The 14342-nt window shown below is 42.7% G+C and overlaps 1 protein-coding gene across 4 annotated transcripts in view; it reads right to left on the minus strand.

The window, feature by feature from the left end:
- LOC140465713 (voltage-dependent L-type calcium channel subunit beta-1-like) overlaps window positions 1-14342 on the minus strand; it is a 273486-nt gene that overhangs the window by 227414 nt on the left and 31730 nt on the right. For all 4 annotated transcript variants that reach the window (XM_072561367.1, XM_072561366.1, XM_072561365.1 and 1 more), the window contains exon 2: window positions 10547-10633. In XM_072561367.1, coding sequence (XP_072417468.1) covers window positions 10547-10633 — 87 coding nt within the window. The remainder of the gene's footprint in view (window positions 1-10546; window positions 10634-14342) is intronic.

Consider the following 14342-nt stretch of genomic DNA (forward strand, 5'->3'; position numbering starts at 1 on the left):
GTTGCTATGCCGAGATGGGAGGAGAACACTACCTTTGTCTTAACCCACCACTCTGCTGATCACAACATAAATGCTATTGTTTCACCCAGTTCCCAACATCATGTGGCTTCTTTCTACATTACAATAAAAAGATCCATCAACCAGGTTTCTCTAATAAAGACAATTATTGATTTAATATAAAACAAAACTAATTTGTGCAGATGCAGAACTGGTTAACGCATTCAGTTTGTGATGTGAAAATATTAATGTGTGCCACTCTAAATGACCCAAACACAACATTCACACAAACATCAGGAACAGGGGGAAAAAGAACCAGACCTTTCTGTGAACCAATTAACTTTGGAAAGGGATACTTTTGGCCAATGATGATTAGTTCTTGAAGAGAAAAAAGGGGAAAGTGTGCAGTGTACAGATGGCAGTCTGTCTGACCTTCTGGCGTATGTAAATAGAAACTAGCAGGCCATTCAGCCTTTGAAGCCTGCTGTGCCCTTCAATATGATCACGGCTGATCATCCAAGTTAGCATCCTGCTTCCACGTTCACTCCTACACCATTTGAGCTCTTTAGTTCCAGGAGCTCCAGTTCATTCCTTCTTGAAAACATACTCTGTGCAAACACAACATCCAGATGAAACACAGAACCAAGGATTTCTCCCGAAGCTAATCAGGAGGAAAATTAGGTCAAATTGCAACAAGAACATTTCCTGAAACAGGAAAGCCCAGCTGGGAACTCCTTCCCTTGGCCACCAACATCGAACAATATCCAGAATAGACACTGTCACCTGACAGTCATAAATCCAGGCACAAGGGTCTCCAGTAAACAAGCAGGTGTCACAAAGCATGTGACTACCAAGATATACCTTGTACCAAAAAATATGTTCTGCTGTTCTGTCATTAGCCTCTTAAAAATAAATCCAGCTATTTACAAACATACCGTCATGCAGCACAGAAACAGACCCTTCGGCCCAACTCATCCATACCGACCAGAGTTTCTAAACTGCACTCGTTTCATTTGCCTGCACTTGGCCCATATCCTTCTAATCCTTTCCTATTCGTATACCTGTCCAAATGTCTTTTAGATGTAGTAAAAGTCCACAAAATAATTATTACATAGGAAATCACATCAACAACATCCCAAAACACCGTTTTGGGGTGAGCAGGAGAGTTTAGCTAAACTGTTCCATCATCAATGCAAAATCTGTTGTGACAAATTTGGGATTTCTGCAGACTTCCAACTGGTTGCAATGAGACCGCTCTCAAAGGGCTGTACATGAAGATTCAGAGAAAAAGGTTCAAAGCTAGAAAATTTGATTTTACATTAAATCAAAGCTATAAGACAGCACATGTCTATGGAATGAAATGTATCCTGTTTATCTACTCCTAAAGATGTGTTAGGTACAGAGTTACCGTCCACTGAGTTTTCTAATACAGAATGTATGGTCATTATTTTCAGTTAGCATGGGTTATTCAGTTTTGCTTTTCTGATGTTCAATGGTACAGGGTCTGACCAGTGAAAGACTCCTGGAGTGAAATTTATCTCTCCTAACTCCTTTGGTATCTTGTAAGCAGATCTTTAAAAAACTCAGTCGTTCATTAACTGACCAACTTTTTCTCACTTGCTCGCGGGATATTGGAGTCACTGGCTGGGCCAACAGTTAATACCTACTCAAAAAGGAGAAAGTGGCAGTAGGCTGCTTTTGGGAGCCAGTACAGTCCACCTGGTTTAGGGACATCCACAATGCTGTTTGGAATGGAATTCCAGGATATTGACCCAGTGGCAATGAAGGAACAGTGATATATTTCCAAGTCAAGATGGTGCAACTTGAAAGGGTCTCACTGATGTTCCTATGGATCTACTGTCCTTGTCCTTGTTGGTGGTAGAGGTGCAGAGAAGTTCTTCATTAAGTGGTCTTTTCCCCATTGTGGGGGAATCCAGAACTAGAGGGCATAGGTTTAAGGTGAGAGGGGAAAGATTTAAAATGGACCTAAGGGGCAACGTTTTCACGCAGAGGGTAGTGTGTGTATGGAAATGAGCTACCAGAGGAAGTGGTGGAGGCTGGTACAATTACAGCATTTAAAAGGCATCATCTGGATGGGTATATGAATAGGAAGGGTTTAGAGGGATATGGGCCAAATGCTGGCAAATGGGACTAGATTAGGTTAGGATATGTGGTTGGCATGGACAAGTTGGATCAAAGGGTCTGTTTCCATGATGTACATCTCAATGACTCTATGATGACGGATAATGCCACAGGCAGTTTACTCACATTACGCTCAATCGAACAGTCAGAACTAATAGTCTAAATGAATAGAAAGTCCATTTTAAACCCTTATTAGAAGAGCACACTTAGTTAAACAATGTTAGACATTTGGAATGAAATACAAGGGACTTGGTTTGTCATGTTTAACTTGCAGCTACATAATGCGCCGGTCAGGATGAAGGGAAGAGCTGAAATACAGACATTTGTTGTGTTGCCATAGTCTTAACAGACCACCGGGGCTGATCTCTCATTAGAGAGAAGCAACTGATGGTGATTTAAAGCAGGATTAGCCCATTCAGTCCCTTGAAACTGTCACATGGGTAAAGGAGGGAGAATCATTCATCCACTCTAAACCTATCATGTCAAACAGGTGCAGCCATTTCAGTCCCTTGAGAAACAAGGAACTTTTCCAATTAGAACACAGTTTCTCTTGATCTCCATATCATTGAATGTCATTATCTCATAATTAAAGCAGTAAATGTCGGTAATTTGCCTCACATACATGAACATTGAGAATAGAATCCCTGCAGTCTGGAAAGAAGCCATTCAGTCCATTGAATCTGCACTGACTCTCCGAAGACCATCCCGTCCAAACCTAGCTCCCCCACCCTATCTCCATAACCTTGTACTTACCATGACTAAGCTACCGAGCCTTCACATCCCTAGAAACCACAGACAACTTAGCCTAATCCAATTTAGGCCAATCCACCTCACCCACACATCTTTGGACTGTGGAAGGAAACCTGGGCACCTGGAGGAAGCCCACACAGTCACAGGGAGAATGGGCAACCACCAGTGAGACAGCCATCCAAGGTCAGAATTGAACCAGGTCCCTGGTGCCATGACACAGTGGTGCTAACCATTGTGCCACCCAAAGAAAAAAAAACATTGGTTAACATTCAAGCATCAGATATAGACTCAACTATCTATGGTATTCTTTACTGCAGAGGGCTGTTGAGTCTGGGTTGTTAAGTAAAGTTAAAGGCTGAGATGGACAGATATTGAATCAGCACAGGAATCAAAGGTTATGAGGAAAGGTAGGAATTGGAGTTGAGGATTATCAAATCAGCCACAAACTCATTAATTGGTGGAGCAGATTTGATTGGCGAAATGGCCTACTTCCTCTCCCATCTTTTATGGTCCTAATGATGTCTCCCTTGGAGTCACTGAGGGACTTGTTTATTTCCTACCATTGTACAGTTGTTCCTGTACTGGAGGAATGGCATTCAATTGGCCAGTTGGCATACTCTTGTCCTTTCACATTCCCCTATTCTAACATTTACTAATAAATACAAAATGCAGGTTGGTATTTAATAAATGTTGTGATTCACCCAAGCAGGGCAATTTCAATTTATTTTTCTGACAAGTTGCCTGCACAAACAAGGCTATGAAGTCGGTCTAACCGACAACAATGAGGAGGTTAATTAACAAGAAGCAAGAGGCGGATTTGCACAGAGACACCCAACATGAAACATGGCCTGACCAAGCTGAGGAAACCTTCAAAAAAGTGCATCCAATTTACTGAACACTCCGCCAGACAGCTCAAGTGGCTAGCTTCCGCAAAGCTCATTATACAAACCCACATGAAGATTCCCTCCATAAATAATTCATCCTGCTCTTTACTGCAGAGGGAAGCTTCTCTCTCTGATCATTGCCTGGCTCCTGCTGTTTGTCAAGCCACTCTTAAGCTTGCTATGGCCAATTATCCTCCCCTCGTCCTGCACACCACTGTTAATTCAGCAGCAAAGTATCTAAAATGCACTGTATCTTTCTAAAATGAAGAATCTCCAACCTTCCTGACCTGCTACATTCTACCCTCAGGTTGAGGCCATTGTCAGAAGGACATAAAAGAAGAGTCAGACACAGAAGATTGGTAGGCCATTTGGCCCCTTAAACACGTTCCTCCCTTCTATATATAACAACAATTGATCTGTACCTCTGCTCAATTTACTTTCATTCGCTCCACATTCATCAATCGCCAAAACATTAGTCTCAAGCCTTGAAACTTTCAATCTCCACTATATTTGGAGGACAAAGTTCCAAATATCTTCTATTCTCTGCATGAAGAACTGCTTCCTGATTTCAATCCAAAATGGTGGTGCTTGAGTTGTGAGATTATACTCCCTAACTTGGAATTCCACCACCAGAGAAAATTTGCTTTGTTTTTTTGCATCTGCTCTCGGAAATTCAATTCGCATTTTAAACATCACAACTTGATCCAAATCTTTGAGTTGTGCCAACAACAATCCAGCAGGTTAGATTTACCTGTAGCCCAGCTCTTGAAGATCATAATCAACAACAGAAGATTCTAAAACATCTAGTCACCAATGTAGAACCAGGAGGAACCAAAGTACCCCTCTGTCAACACAGTGAAACTTGTGGACCACTGCCCAAACACCTGTCCCTATTCCTCCCCTTCCCAGCTTGCTGTTACCTCACTCCCAATCACTGCTCTCTCCCAAATGGATTGCCTCCCTATCTGATGAAATTGTTCCCTTTCCCTCCTGACTCAATTGGACCTTTCTTCACTGATTCAATGTTCAAACTTGTTCCTCAGCTGAGTTGCCTGTTTGCTGATGGCGACTGTTTGGAGATCTGAGGTCCCAATATTGGGTCCACTTGGAACAATCCTGCATGCATCCCTTTGTGACAAAACATCAATTCCCTCAAATTCTGAGGCATTAACTTTTTAGGGCCAAGAGTTGTCTGATTGAGAAGCATTCTTCTCCAGAACTGTTTCATCTTACTGATTTGGATTATTTTTCAGATAAATTCATACAAAAAAACAAATAAATTGCTAACATCTGATGTTCAGCCTGAGAGGACACATCTCAGAAGCTCTTTTGATTCAATGCTTGAGATAATAGACTCATGCAAGTGGCCCAAATGATTGATACTCTTCAATGAGTGCAGCTCCAACAGTACTCAACAAGCTTGACACCATCCAGGAGAAAGCAACCCACTTTATCAGTGCCACATCCAGAGCATCCATCCCTCCACCATCGATACTGAGTAGGCAGTGTGTCTACAGGACGCACTGCAGAAATTCACCAAAAATCCTCAGACAGCACCTTCCAAACCCACAACCTCCTCCATCTAGAAGGACAAGGCAGCAGATACTTGGAAACATGGAAACCTGCAAGTTTCCCTCCAAGCCACTCATTATCCTGACTTGGAAATACCTGGTTAAAAATCACACAACACCAGGTTCTAGTCCAACAGGTTTATTTGGAAGCACTAGCTTTCGGAGCGCTGCTCCTTCATCAGGTGGTTGATCAGGACACAAAGAGACAAGTATCATAACTGAGGTATTACACGAAGTCACGATCAAGGATTACCATGAACCCAAGCTCTACTGGTTGGTGGTTTGGCAGCATGGGCACATGGGGAAGGGTGCCCCTTTACCCAAACCTCATCTCTACATCAGGCACTGACTGCCATTTAATGGTCTAGAGTAGAATGGTGCTGGAAAAGCACAGCAGTTCAGGCAGCATCTGAGGAGCAGTGGGCAACCTCTTTCGGGCCACATGTCAAAACGTCAGCAGGTGGTGGGATGAAGACCTTGTGGCCTGAGGATGGGTAAGGATGTCCCAAACTCTTCCTGCCGTGGATTTAACTGGGATGGAGGCATCCTGCACCCTCCCACCTCATTAAATGCCAACCTTCCCCCCCCCCCCCAACAAGCAAGCAAAAACCTCCCCTATACTTCCAATGCTCAATCTATAGCCCGTGAGCTGTAAACACTTGCCAAATTGCATCAGGGACCATCAAACACCAAACCAGAAGCTGCAGGAAAAGCTCAGCAGGTCTGGCAGTGGATGGAGAAAATCAAAGTTAATGTTTCGGTCCAGTGACCCTTCCTCACAAGCCTCCTGTTTCTGATTTCCAGCATTTGCTGTTCTCTTGGTTTTTATTAAGCACAAGATAAGTGTAGCTTAATAGAATTTTATTGAGTCTGCACTGACCCTCCTGTAAGCATCCCACCGGCCCATCCCCATAGCTCCACATTTCCCATGCCAAACCCACCGAGTCTGCATGTCTCTGGACTCTGTGGGCAATTTCCCATGGCCAATCCACCCTAACCCACACATCTTTGGACTGTGGGAAGAAACCAGAGCAAATCCACACAGACACAGGGAGAATGTGCAAATTCCACACAGACTGTTGCCCAAGGCAGGAATTGAACCCTCAGCTGAGAGGCTGAAGTGCTAACCACTGAGCCACTGTGCATTATTTGAAGCAAAGAGTCTCAAATGCATTTAATGAGAGGCTAGTCAAAGATATGAGGAAGGAAGGGAGGAATCTATTGATGGAGTGAGTGAGATGAAGAGAGATGGGATGAGGCAGCACAAACACTACCACAGAGCAAATGGGTGACAGGGACTAGTTTCTGTGCTACAGTCTCGATGTTATCAAAGCCACCAGATTTTCCCGATGAACAGAAGGTAACAGCAGCAACATCTGGAGAGTTTTGTAAGTGTGAGCTCATCCCCAAAAAAATACAACTGAGAGACATTTCCCACCATGAACACAAATCCGAAGCACTTCAGTTAAAGGCTAATTAATGCACATCAGGTGGTGAGGGCAGCTGCAATATGCTTGAAACAGCAAAGAACCTCATTGTGATGCTTCAAAAGCTTACACCAACGATTCCGAGCTTGAAAAAATATATTTTTCCAAATTTGAATTGGAATGTTGACAGTATCATGCATTCACATGAGGAATCTAATGACTCTGTGTACACAGATGCTGTTTTTGATGAACCTCTGACCTTGTCACCTAGTAATCCATCAACAAACCCGTTAAAACATCCTTCAGCCCATCTCTGAAATGCACTGCTCATCTTGCTGTGATTGTGCCACATCAGACTTGGACCTTGTTGTAAATGTTTGCTGCGGGCTACTTTTTTAATGTTTAATTACTTGTAAGTGCACGTCAGGGGATGGAAAGGTTTATATTAAAAAAAACCTCAGATCTGATAATCCATTTCCTCCTCAGTGATTCCCCATTGCGCAACCTTTAATTAATTCTTTTTGAATGCTGTATTCATCTTGCCATATTACTCAGCTGCATGGCACGCTTAAACTCAGTTGGGGCTTAACTCAGATAATTAAGCAGACGAAGAACGCAACAGCCACCCTATACTTTGCTCAACAGCCACTTATTCAGAAAGAGTGAGAGAAAAGAAAGACTTGCATTTACATAGCACCTTTCATGACCTCAGGGCATTCCAAATTGCTAAAGAGATATTGATAAGTGGCCATGTAGGAAACATAGCAGCCAATTTAGCCACAGCAAGATGCCACAGCCAGAAAACAATGACCAGATAACTTGCTTTTAGTGATGTTGATTAAGGGATAAATATTGGCTCGGGAGAAACTGGAATCAAAGTCTGATGATGATCATGGGACCATTGTCACTTATTGTACAAAGACATCTGCTTCACTAATGTTCTTTAGGGAGGGAAATTTGCCATACTTACTTGGTCTGGCCTACATGAGACTCCAGACCCACAGTGGGGGAGGCATGGTGGATCAGTGGTTAGCATTGCAGCCTCACAGCACCAGGGAGTGGGTTTAATTCCAGCCTCGGGCGACTGTATGTGTGGCGTTTACACATTCTCCCAGTGTCTGCATGGGTTTCCTTCGGGTGCTCTGGTTTCCTCCCACAATCCAAAGATGTGCAGATTCGGTGAAATGGCCGTGCTAAATTGCCCATACTCTTCAGGGATGTGTCGGTCAGGTGCATTAGTCAGGGGCAAATGTAGAGAAATAAGGGAATGGATTGGGTGGGTTACTCTTCGGAGGGTCGGTGTGGACTAGCTGGGCCGAAGGGCCTGTTACCACACTGTAGGAATTCGAAGTGCTAAATTGTAAGATCAATGGCCAAGCAAGCTGTTCAGTACTCCAATCACCAGAAAGGATTAAAGGCTGCCTAAGACACATGGACTGCGGAAAACAGCTCACAAGGGCAAATCAGGATGGACAATAAATTCTATCCCAGCCAGTGATGTCTGAATCCGACAAATGAATAAAACAGAAACTAAGCAGTTCTGGCAGCATCTGTGAGGAGCGAAATAGTGAGGGTCTTAAGTCTGCTATGCCTCTTCTTGTTCTGAGGAGGGGTCACCTTGGATTTTGGGAACATCTTCATTCTGTTTCTCCCTCCACCAATGCTACCAGGACCACTGAGCTTCTCTGGCATTTTCTGACAATGTCTTCTAAGTGGTCTCAAATGTTGTGGACAACAACAGGGCACCATCTATCAGGGTTCTGTGAGATCTTGCACTGAGCTTCAAACAATAAACAGTTTGATGTTGCTCACCACTCCCCAGTCTCTCACATAGAACAGCAATAGTAAAGACTGGGAGAAAGGAAAGCATGGGCAATGCTTTTGCAATCAAGCAACTAACTTGTCTTTTTCTTCTAGTATTTGTACCCTCTAATGTACAGCCAAAAGAACCAAGTGACCCAAAATCTAATAGAATATTTAAAAAATTCTGAGAAGAGTTTTTAAAAATCTACTTTGCAGAAGAGTGGGAATGGTGAGCTACTAACAACTGCATGCAGAATGAACCAATCGAAAGCAAATAGCCACTTCACAGCTATATGCAAGGATTCATCATTGAGAAGGATGGTCACTTGGTATCAATAGCAATGCTGTCTATAATTATTACACTTCAAGGCTGCATTCCAGGATAGGATGGAGGACTTCAGTAAGATTCTGTACTCCAGACAACTGCACATGCTCAAAATTACTGAGAAAAATCGATCGATAATTCGCTATGAGCGAAATCAAAGGGTAGGGTGGGAAAATGGAACTAATGTCGACATTTAGCTAAGATTTCATTGAGTGGTGATGCAGACTCAGCTGATCATATTGCACACTTCTGCAGATATTTTTAATATTTTAGTCTTGTATTTTAAATTTGGAAACTTGAATCCAATTTTCTTTCGTACTTTATTTTCCCATCAAAGTTGTTTTTGGGCAATGGGCTGTCTTGACCTTTTCTTAAACATTTAGACGTATATTCCAAGCCCCTGTAATAAAGATGAACATACTTTTTTTTCTAATTGCTTGCTATCCTTGTGTGTTAAGGTTTTGTAATTTTTTGTACAGGACACCCAAGCGTTTCCCTGATATCAACATTTCACAGTCTCTTAGCATTTAAGAAATATTGTGCATTTCTGTCTTTCCTTTCCAAACAGATAACATCAGACCTCTGCACATTATATTCCATCTTCCATGTTCTTGGCCTACTCATACAGCAGCCTATTTTTTGTTGCAGTCTCCTTGCAGGCTATATTCTCCAATTGCATCTCCAATAAATATAGATACATTTATATTCAATCCCATCTTAGCGAGTTTTGTAGCTCAGATTGAGGTTCTGGATATAGGTTTGCTCGCTGAGCTGGAAGGTTAATTTCCGGACGTTTCATCACCCTACTAGGGAACATCTTTAGTTTCTTTAACTGAGACAACACATCCACCCCAGGACAAGCCCAACAATGACACACGAGGATTCCTAGAAGCATGGCATTCCAATCCGGAACTCTATCAACAATCACTTCAAATTAGGTCCCATCCACCACCCCCCTGAGAAAAAGAACAGGAAGTGATTTCACCACAGGAAATGACATCAACCCAAAGAAACCCAAACATATAAATAGAAAGCAGGAATTATCAGCAGTGCTTCGCCTGAGGCCCACTGAGAATGTTACCTAGTAAGGTGATGAAACATCTGGAAACCAACCTACCAGCTCAGCGAGCAAACCTACATCCTCAAATCCGTCTTCTAAAACATTGATACAGGTTGTAAATATTACAGCATCAACGCTTCAACTTTGACAGCTCAGCTGATTACTTCACCTCTTCCTACATCAACAGGCTATTTCTTCAAACCTGGATCTCAAGCCAAGTATCATAGGTAAGATTCATCAAGTTTAAAAGGAGTCAAGAGATTTGGGGGGGGGGGGGAAGGATGGTCGAAATTGCCTGAATTCTTAATAGTTTTTGTCTAAAAACCTGCAGACTGTATCAGGAAGACAGTGCTGAAGAAATGACCAAGGATGTGAAGCATCTAATTGGATTTGTGCATGATTTGATGTCCTCAAAGATAATCAATTAGAATCTAATTTTGCGAATTGCAGGAGGAAAGTGATACCCTAAAGGATGGGGATTTGGTACGTAAGTGAGAAGAACACATCAGCATTGACCACACTGTTATTGTTAAAATATGGAACACAGATGTACATTCACTGGATCATTCTTCTGGTTAAGTACTCACCTGTCTAACAAAGCTGTTGGATGTCGTATCTGAGGATGTGCTACCATCGGAGCGTTTGAATCGACTTTTCCTTTTGGCATACTTTCCCTTTTGAACAAAAAGAAAGAAAAATCAGTTAAACAATCTGTGACAAACCAATGCCTCTTTCTTTAAAACCTGATCTCTCAACTGGAAGCGTTCTCAATGGGTTAACTTAGTACATATGCAGGTCAGGCAGCATCTGAAGAGCAAGAAAATTGACGTTTCGGGCAAAAGCCCTTCATCGGGTATTCCAGATGAAGGGCTTTTGCCCAAAACATCGATTTTCCTGCTCCTCGGATGCTGTCTGACCTGCTGTGTTTTTCCAGCACCACTCTAATCTTGACTCTAATCTCCAGCATCTGCAGTACCCACTTTCACCTAAGTACATGCGCAGCTCAGCATTGCTAAGTAACTCAGGATAACAAGGTCCTGTGTTTGATCTTTTCTCTGTCACGATGTAAGTGGAGATATTACAGGGCTTAGAGCCAGAAGAAGACCTTTCCAACATTTTGCATCACTTAATAAGATGATAGCTCATCTCAACCACAATTTCCTGCCCTTTGTTTAAGTATTTATTCATGGGATATGGGCATTGCTGGCTATGTCAGCATTTATTGCCCAAATTCTAATTAAGAGTCAAGCACATTGCCGTGGGTCTGAAGTCACATACCAGCCAGATCAGGTAAGGATGACAGATTTCCTTCCCTAGAAGTTGCTAATGAACCAGACTGGTTTTGACAATTGAGCAGTTACAGTGGTCACCCTAAGGCAAGCTTTTATAACAGATTTTCCTGAATTCAAATGTTGTCATCTGCCAAGGTGGGCTTTAAACTCATGTCCCCAGAGCTAGGGTTCCAAATTGCTAGTCCAGTGTCTCATTGCACTGCCTCCCCTTAACTGTCTGCACCCCCAAAATCTACCAAATTGAGTTCATTTAGCCTCAATATCTCCGAATGAAGGAGAGGGAAAATTAGAGCCATTTCCACTTCCTAATTTGATTCCGAATTCCCTTGTCAGCATGTGTTTGAGTGACGACATCAGGTCAAAATTTAGCTTGATCATGAAAGGCCATTGCTGTGCAATGAGCTACCAACAACAACTGCAGAGAAAGGACTTACATTTATATTACACACTTTCTGACTGCAGGATGTCCCAAACTACATTATAGTCACTCTTCTTTGGAATCACTCTCAGAATGTAGGAAAGGTAGCAGCCAATTTTGGACACAGCAAGTCCCCCCAAACCAGCAGTGAGGCCATGACCAGCTTAGGTCATTGGTTGATGGACAAATGCTGGTCAGGATGCTGAAAGAAATCCCTTGCCCTTCTCTGAAATAGCACAGCGGGATCTTTTACATCCCTGAGAGAGCAGATGGATCCTCAGTTAATATTCTCACCTGACAGTTTACACCTCTGACAGTACAGCACCTGTTTAGTGAGGAGCTAAAAGGCCAAACTAACTAACACACTCAAAGTTTGAGAGTGGGATTCGATACACAACTTCCTGACTCAGAGGTGAGAGTGCTACCCACTGAGCTTAGCACATCCAGAATTATTTCCCAGCATCACTAACTCCTACAGGAAAAAGGGAAGAAAACTGAGAAATATCAACACAAAGAATAAAATATAAAAGTGTATAAGAATATCCACTGCAAAGGTACTTTAGTGCAGCCATTCTCAACAGGCACTATATGGCCCCCTTAGGGGCCCTGGAACATTTGAAGGGGATCACAGACTGAAAACTGTGAGAAGGGGAGCCCCAAGTGTTTCTGGGGGCCCTAGTAACAGAACCGATGAAATACCCAAGCAACAACCTTCATTGGACTCAATAGTTTCCCTCCCATTTATAATATCTTTAAATTCGGTGCACCTGGTGAATTAAGCTCCTCCCATGCAGCCTCACTTTAGAGTCAGTCGCAAATCAGATTGCACCGGGCTAATGCATTCAATCAAGGGATCTCGCATCCATTATCGCCATAAATTACAACACTGTGAGAAAAAGCCCAAATATTTTTTATTGCCTTTCCCTCAACAGGTAGAGAGTGGATTCTGCAAGGCAGTTTCCTTGACAAAATCCAGGAATCTAACTGATATTGCATAAGAGGCAACCTCCGACTGCTAGTGTCTGATTTGGAGCCCGATATTATGAAACATGCAGAAAAGCACCAAGCTCGAGGATCGTATAGGCCTTACAGATGTTTAATTTCATAGTCTTTTTTAAGTTTTTTCCAGTATGTCGGAATGTTCAAATTTTCTTGGTGTTCAATAATAAATGATTTTCTGTCGATCTGTTTGTGTTGTATCCCTGTTTGAAGGGGGGGGGGGGGGGGGGGTCCTGGAACCTGAGAACAACTCCGAGGGCTGGTGGGGGGCAAAACAAAGGTTGAGAATCACTGCTTTAGTGGATACAGATTTGATACAAATATTCAGAAGGGAACTATAAGAGAAAAGCTATGAGAGTAAATCTACCACACTCCCATTAGAGATAGACAACTTTAACCTGAGGGGGGATGTGATGACCTTCATGTTAACCTCAGCTGGTACAGGCAATTGGCATCATAAACCAGCCATACAGCCAACTGAGCTAAGAACAGTATTGGCAACAAGAAATGCTGGAGATCACTCGGGTCAGGCAGCATCCATGCACAGAAAGCACGCTAATGTTTTGAGTTTAGATAACTTTCCATTAGAGCAGTCCTGTTTTCAGACCAGACTCCAGCATCTGCAGTACCTTGCTCCTAAGATCAGTGTTGGACTGACTGATTGCACTCAAATAGAGATAGTACAAACTTGCTGGACTGATGGTCTCTTTCAGTGCTGTAACATTCTCTAATTCTGTGAATTGCTTCAGTCAAAAACTGATTATCATCAATTACCAAAAAAATAAAATCAGGTGTTCCTAGCTTCAAACAAGCACGTTCATTGCCTGACATTACCTTGATCCTGTAATGGTATTGAGAAACTCTCGCTCTGTCACAGATTGTGATAACATGGAATACTGAAGTCAAACAATACCCTTGATCCAGGGAGATTTTTGTAGCTGCTCTTCCCACAACTGAGCAAATCAAAAACACTCACTTCATAATGAATGTTACAGATGAAACATTATTTTGTGAACAGTATGGCACTCCTAATCTCTGAGAAAACTGAAGTGAAACAAAATGACGGTAAGCAATTTAGCTACTTAGCAATTAGAATAGGGATAGCACTGTGTGTACACACATGATTTAAATGTGCACTCATTCATTGTTGAGGTCAAATGCAACAATGAGTGGGCTGTAGTGGCGCAATGTCGAGAGTGAGCCGCTGGAAAAGCAAAGTGGGTCAGGCAGTATCCGAGGAGCAGGAGAATCGACGTTTCGGGGCATAAGCCCTTTTTCAGGAATGGTAGTGCAGTGGTCATGTTATTGCACCTGTGGTGCACAGGCCTGAACTAATAGCACATTATCATGAGCCTAATTTCTAACTTTGTAGCTCGGTAGTTTAAATCTAGAGAGTGAATGGGATTAGTTTTCAATGGCATCTTGCTCAACACAGACATGGACAGCTGAAGGGCATTCTATATTCCTAGAATCCCTACAATGTGAAAGCAGGCCATTCGGCCCATCAATCTACACTGACCTTCTGAAGAGTGTCCACCTCAACTGACACCCCTCTTACTATAACCCTGCATGTTCCATGTCTAATCCTCCTAACTACACATCCCTGGACACTATGGGGCAATTTAGCATGGCCAATCCAATAACCTGTGGGAAGAAACCAGTGCACCTGGAGGA

Source organism: Chiloscyllium punctatum, chromosome 42, assembly GCF_047496795.1.
Source record: "Chiloscyllium punctatum isolate Juve2018m chromosome 42, sChiPun1.3, whole genome shotgun sequence".
Classification (NCBI taxonomy): domain Eukaryota; kingdom Metazoa; phylum Chordata; class Chondrichthyes; order Orectolobiformes; family Hemiscylliidae; genus Chiloscyllium; species Chiloscyllium punctatum.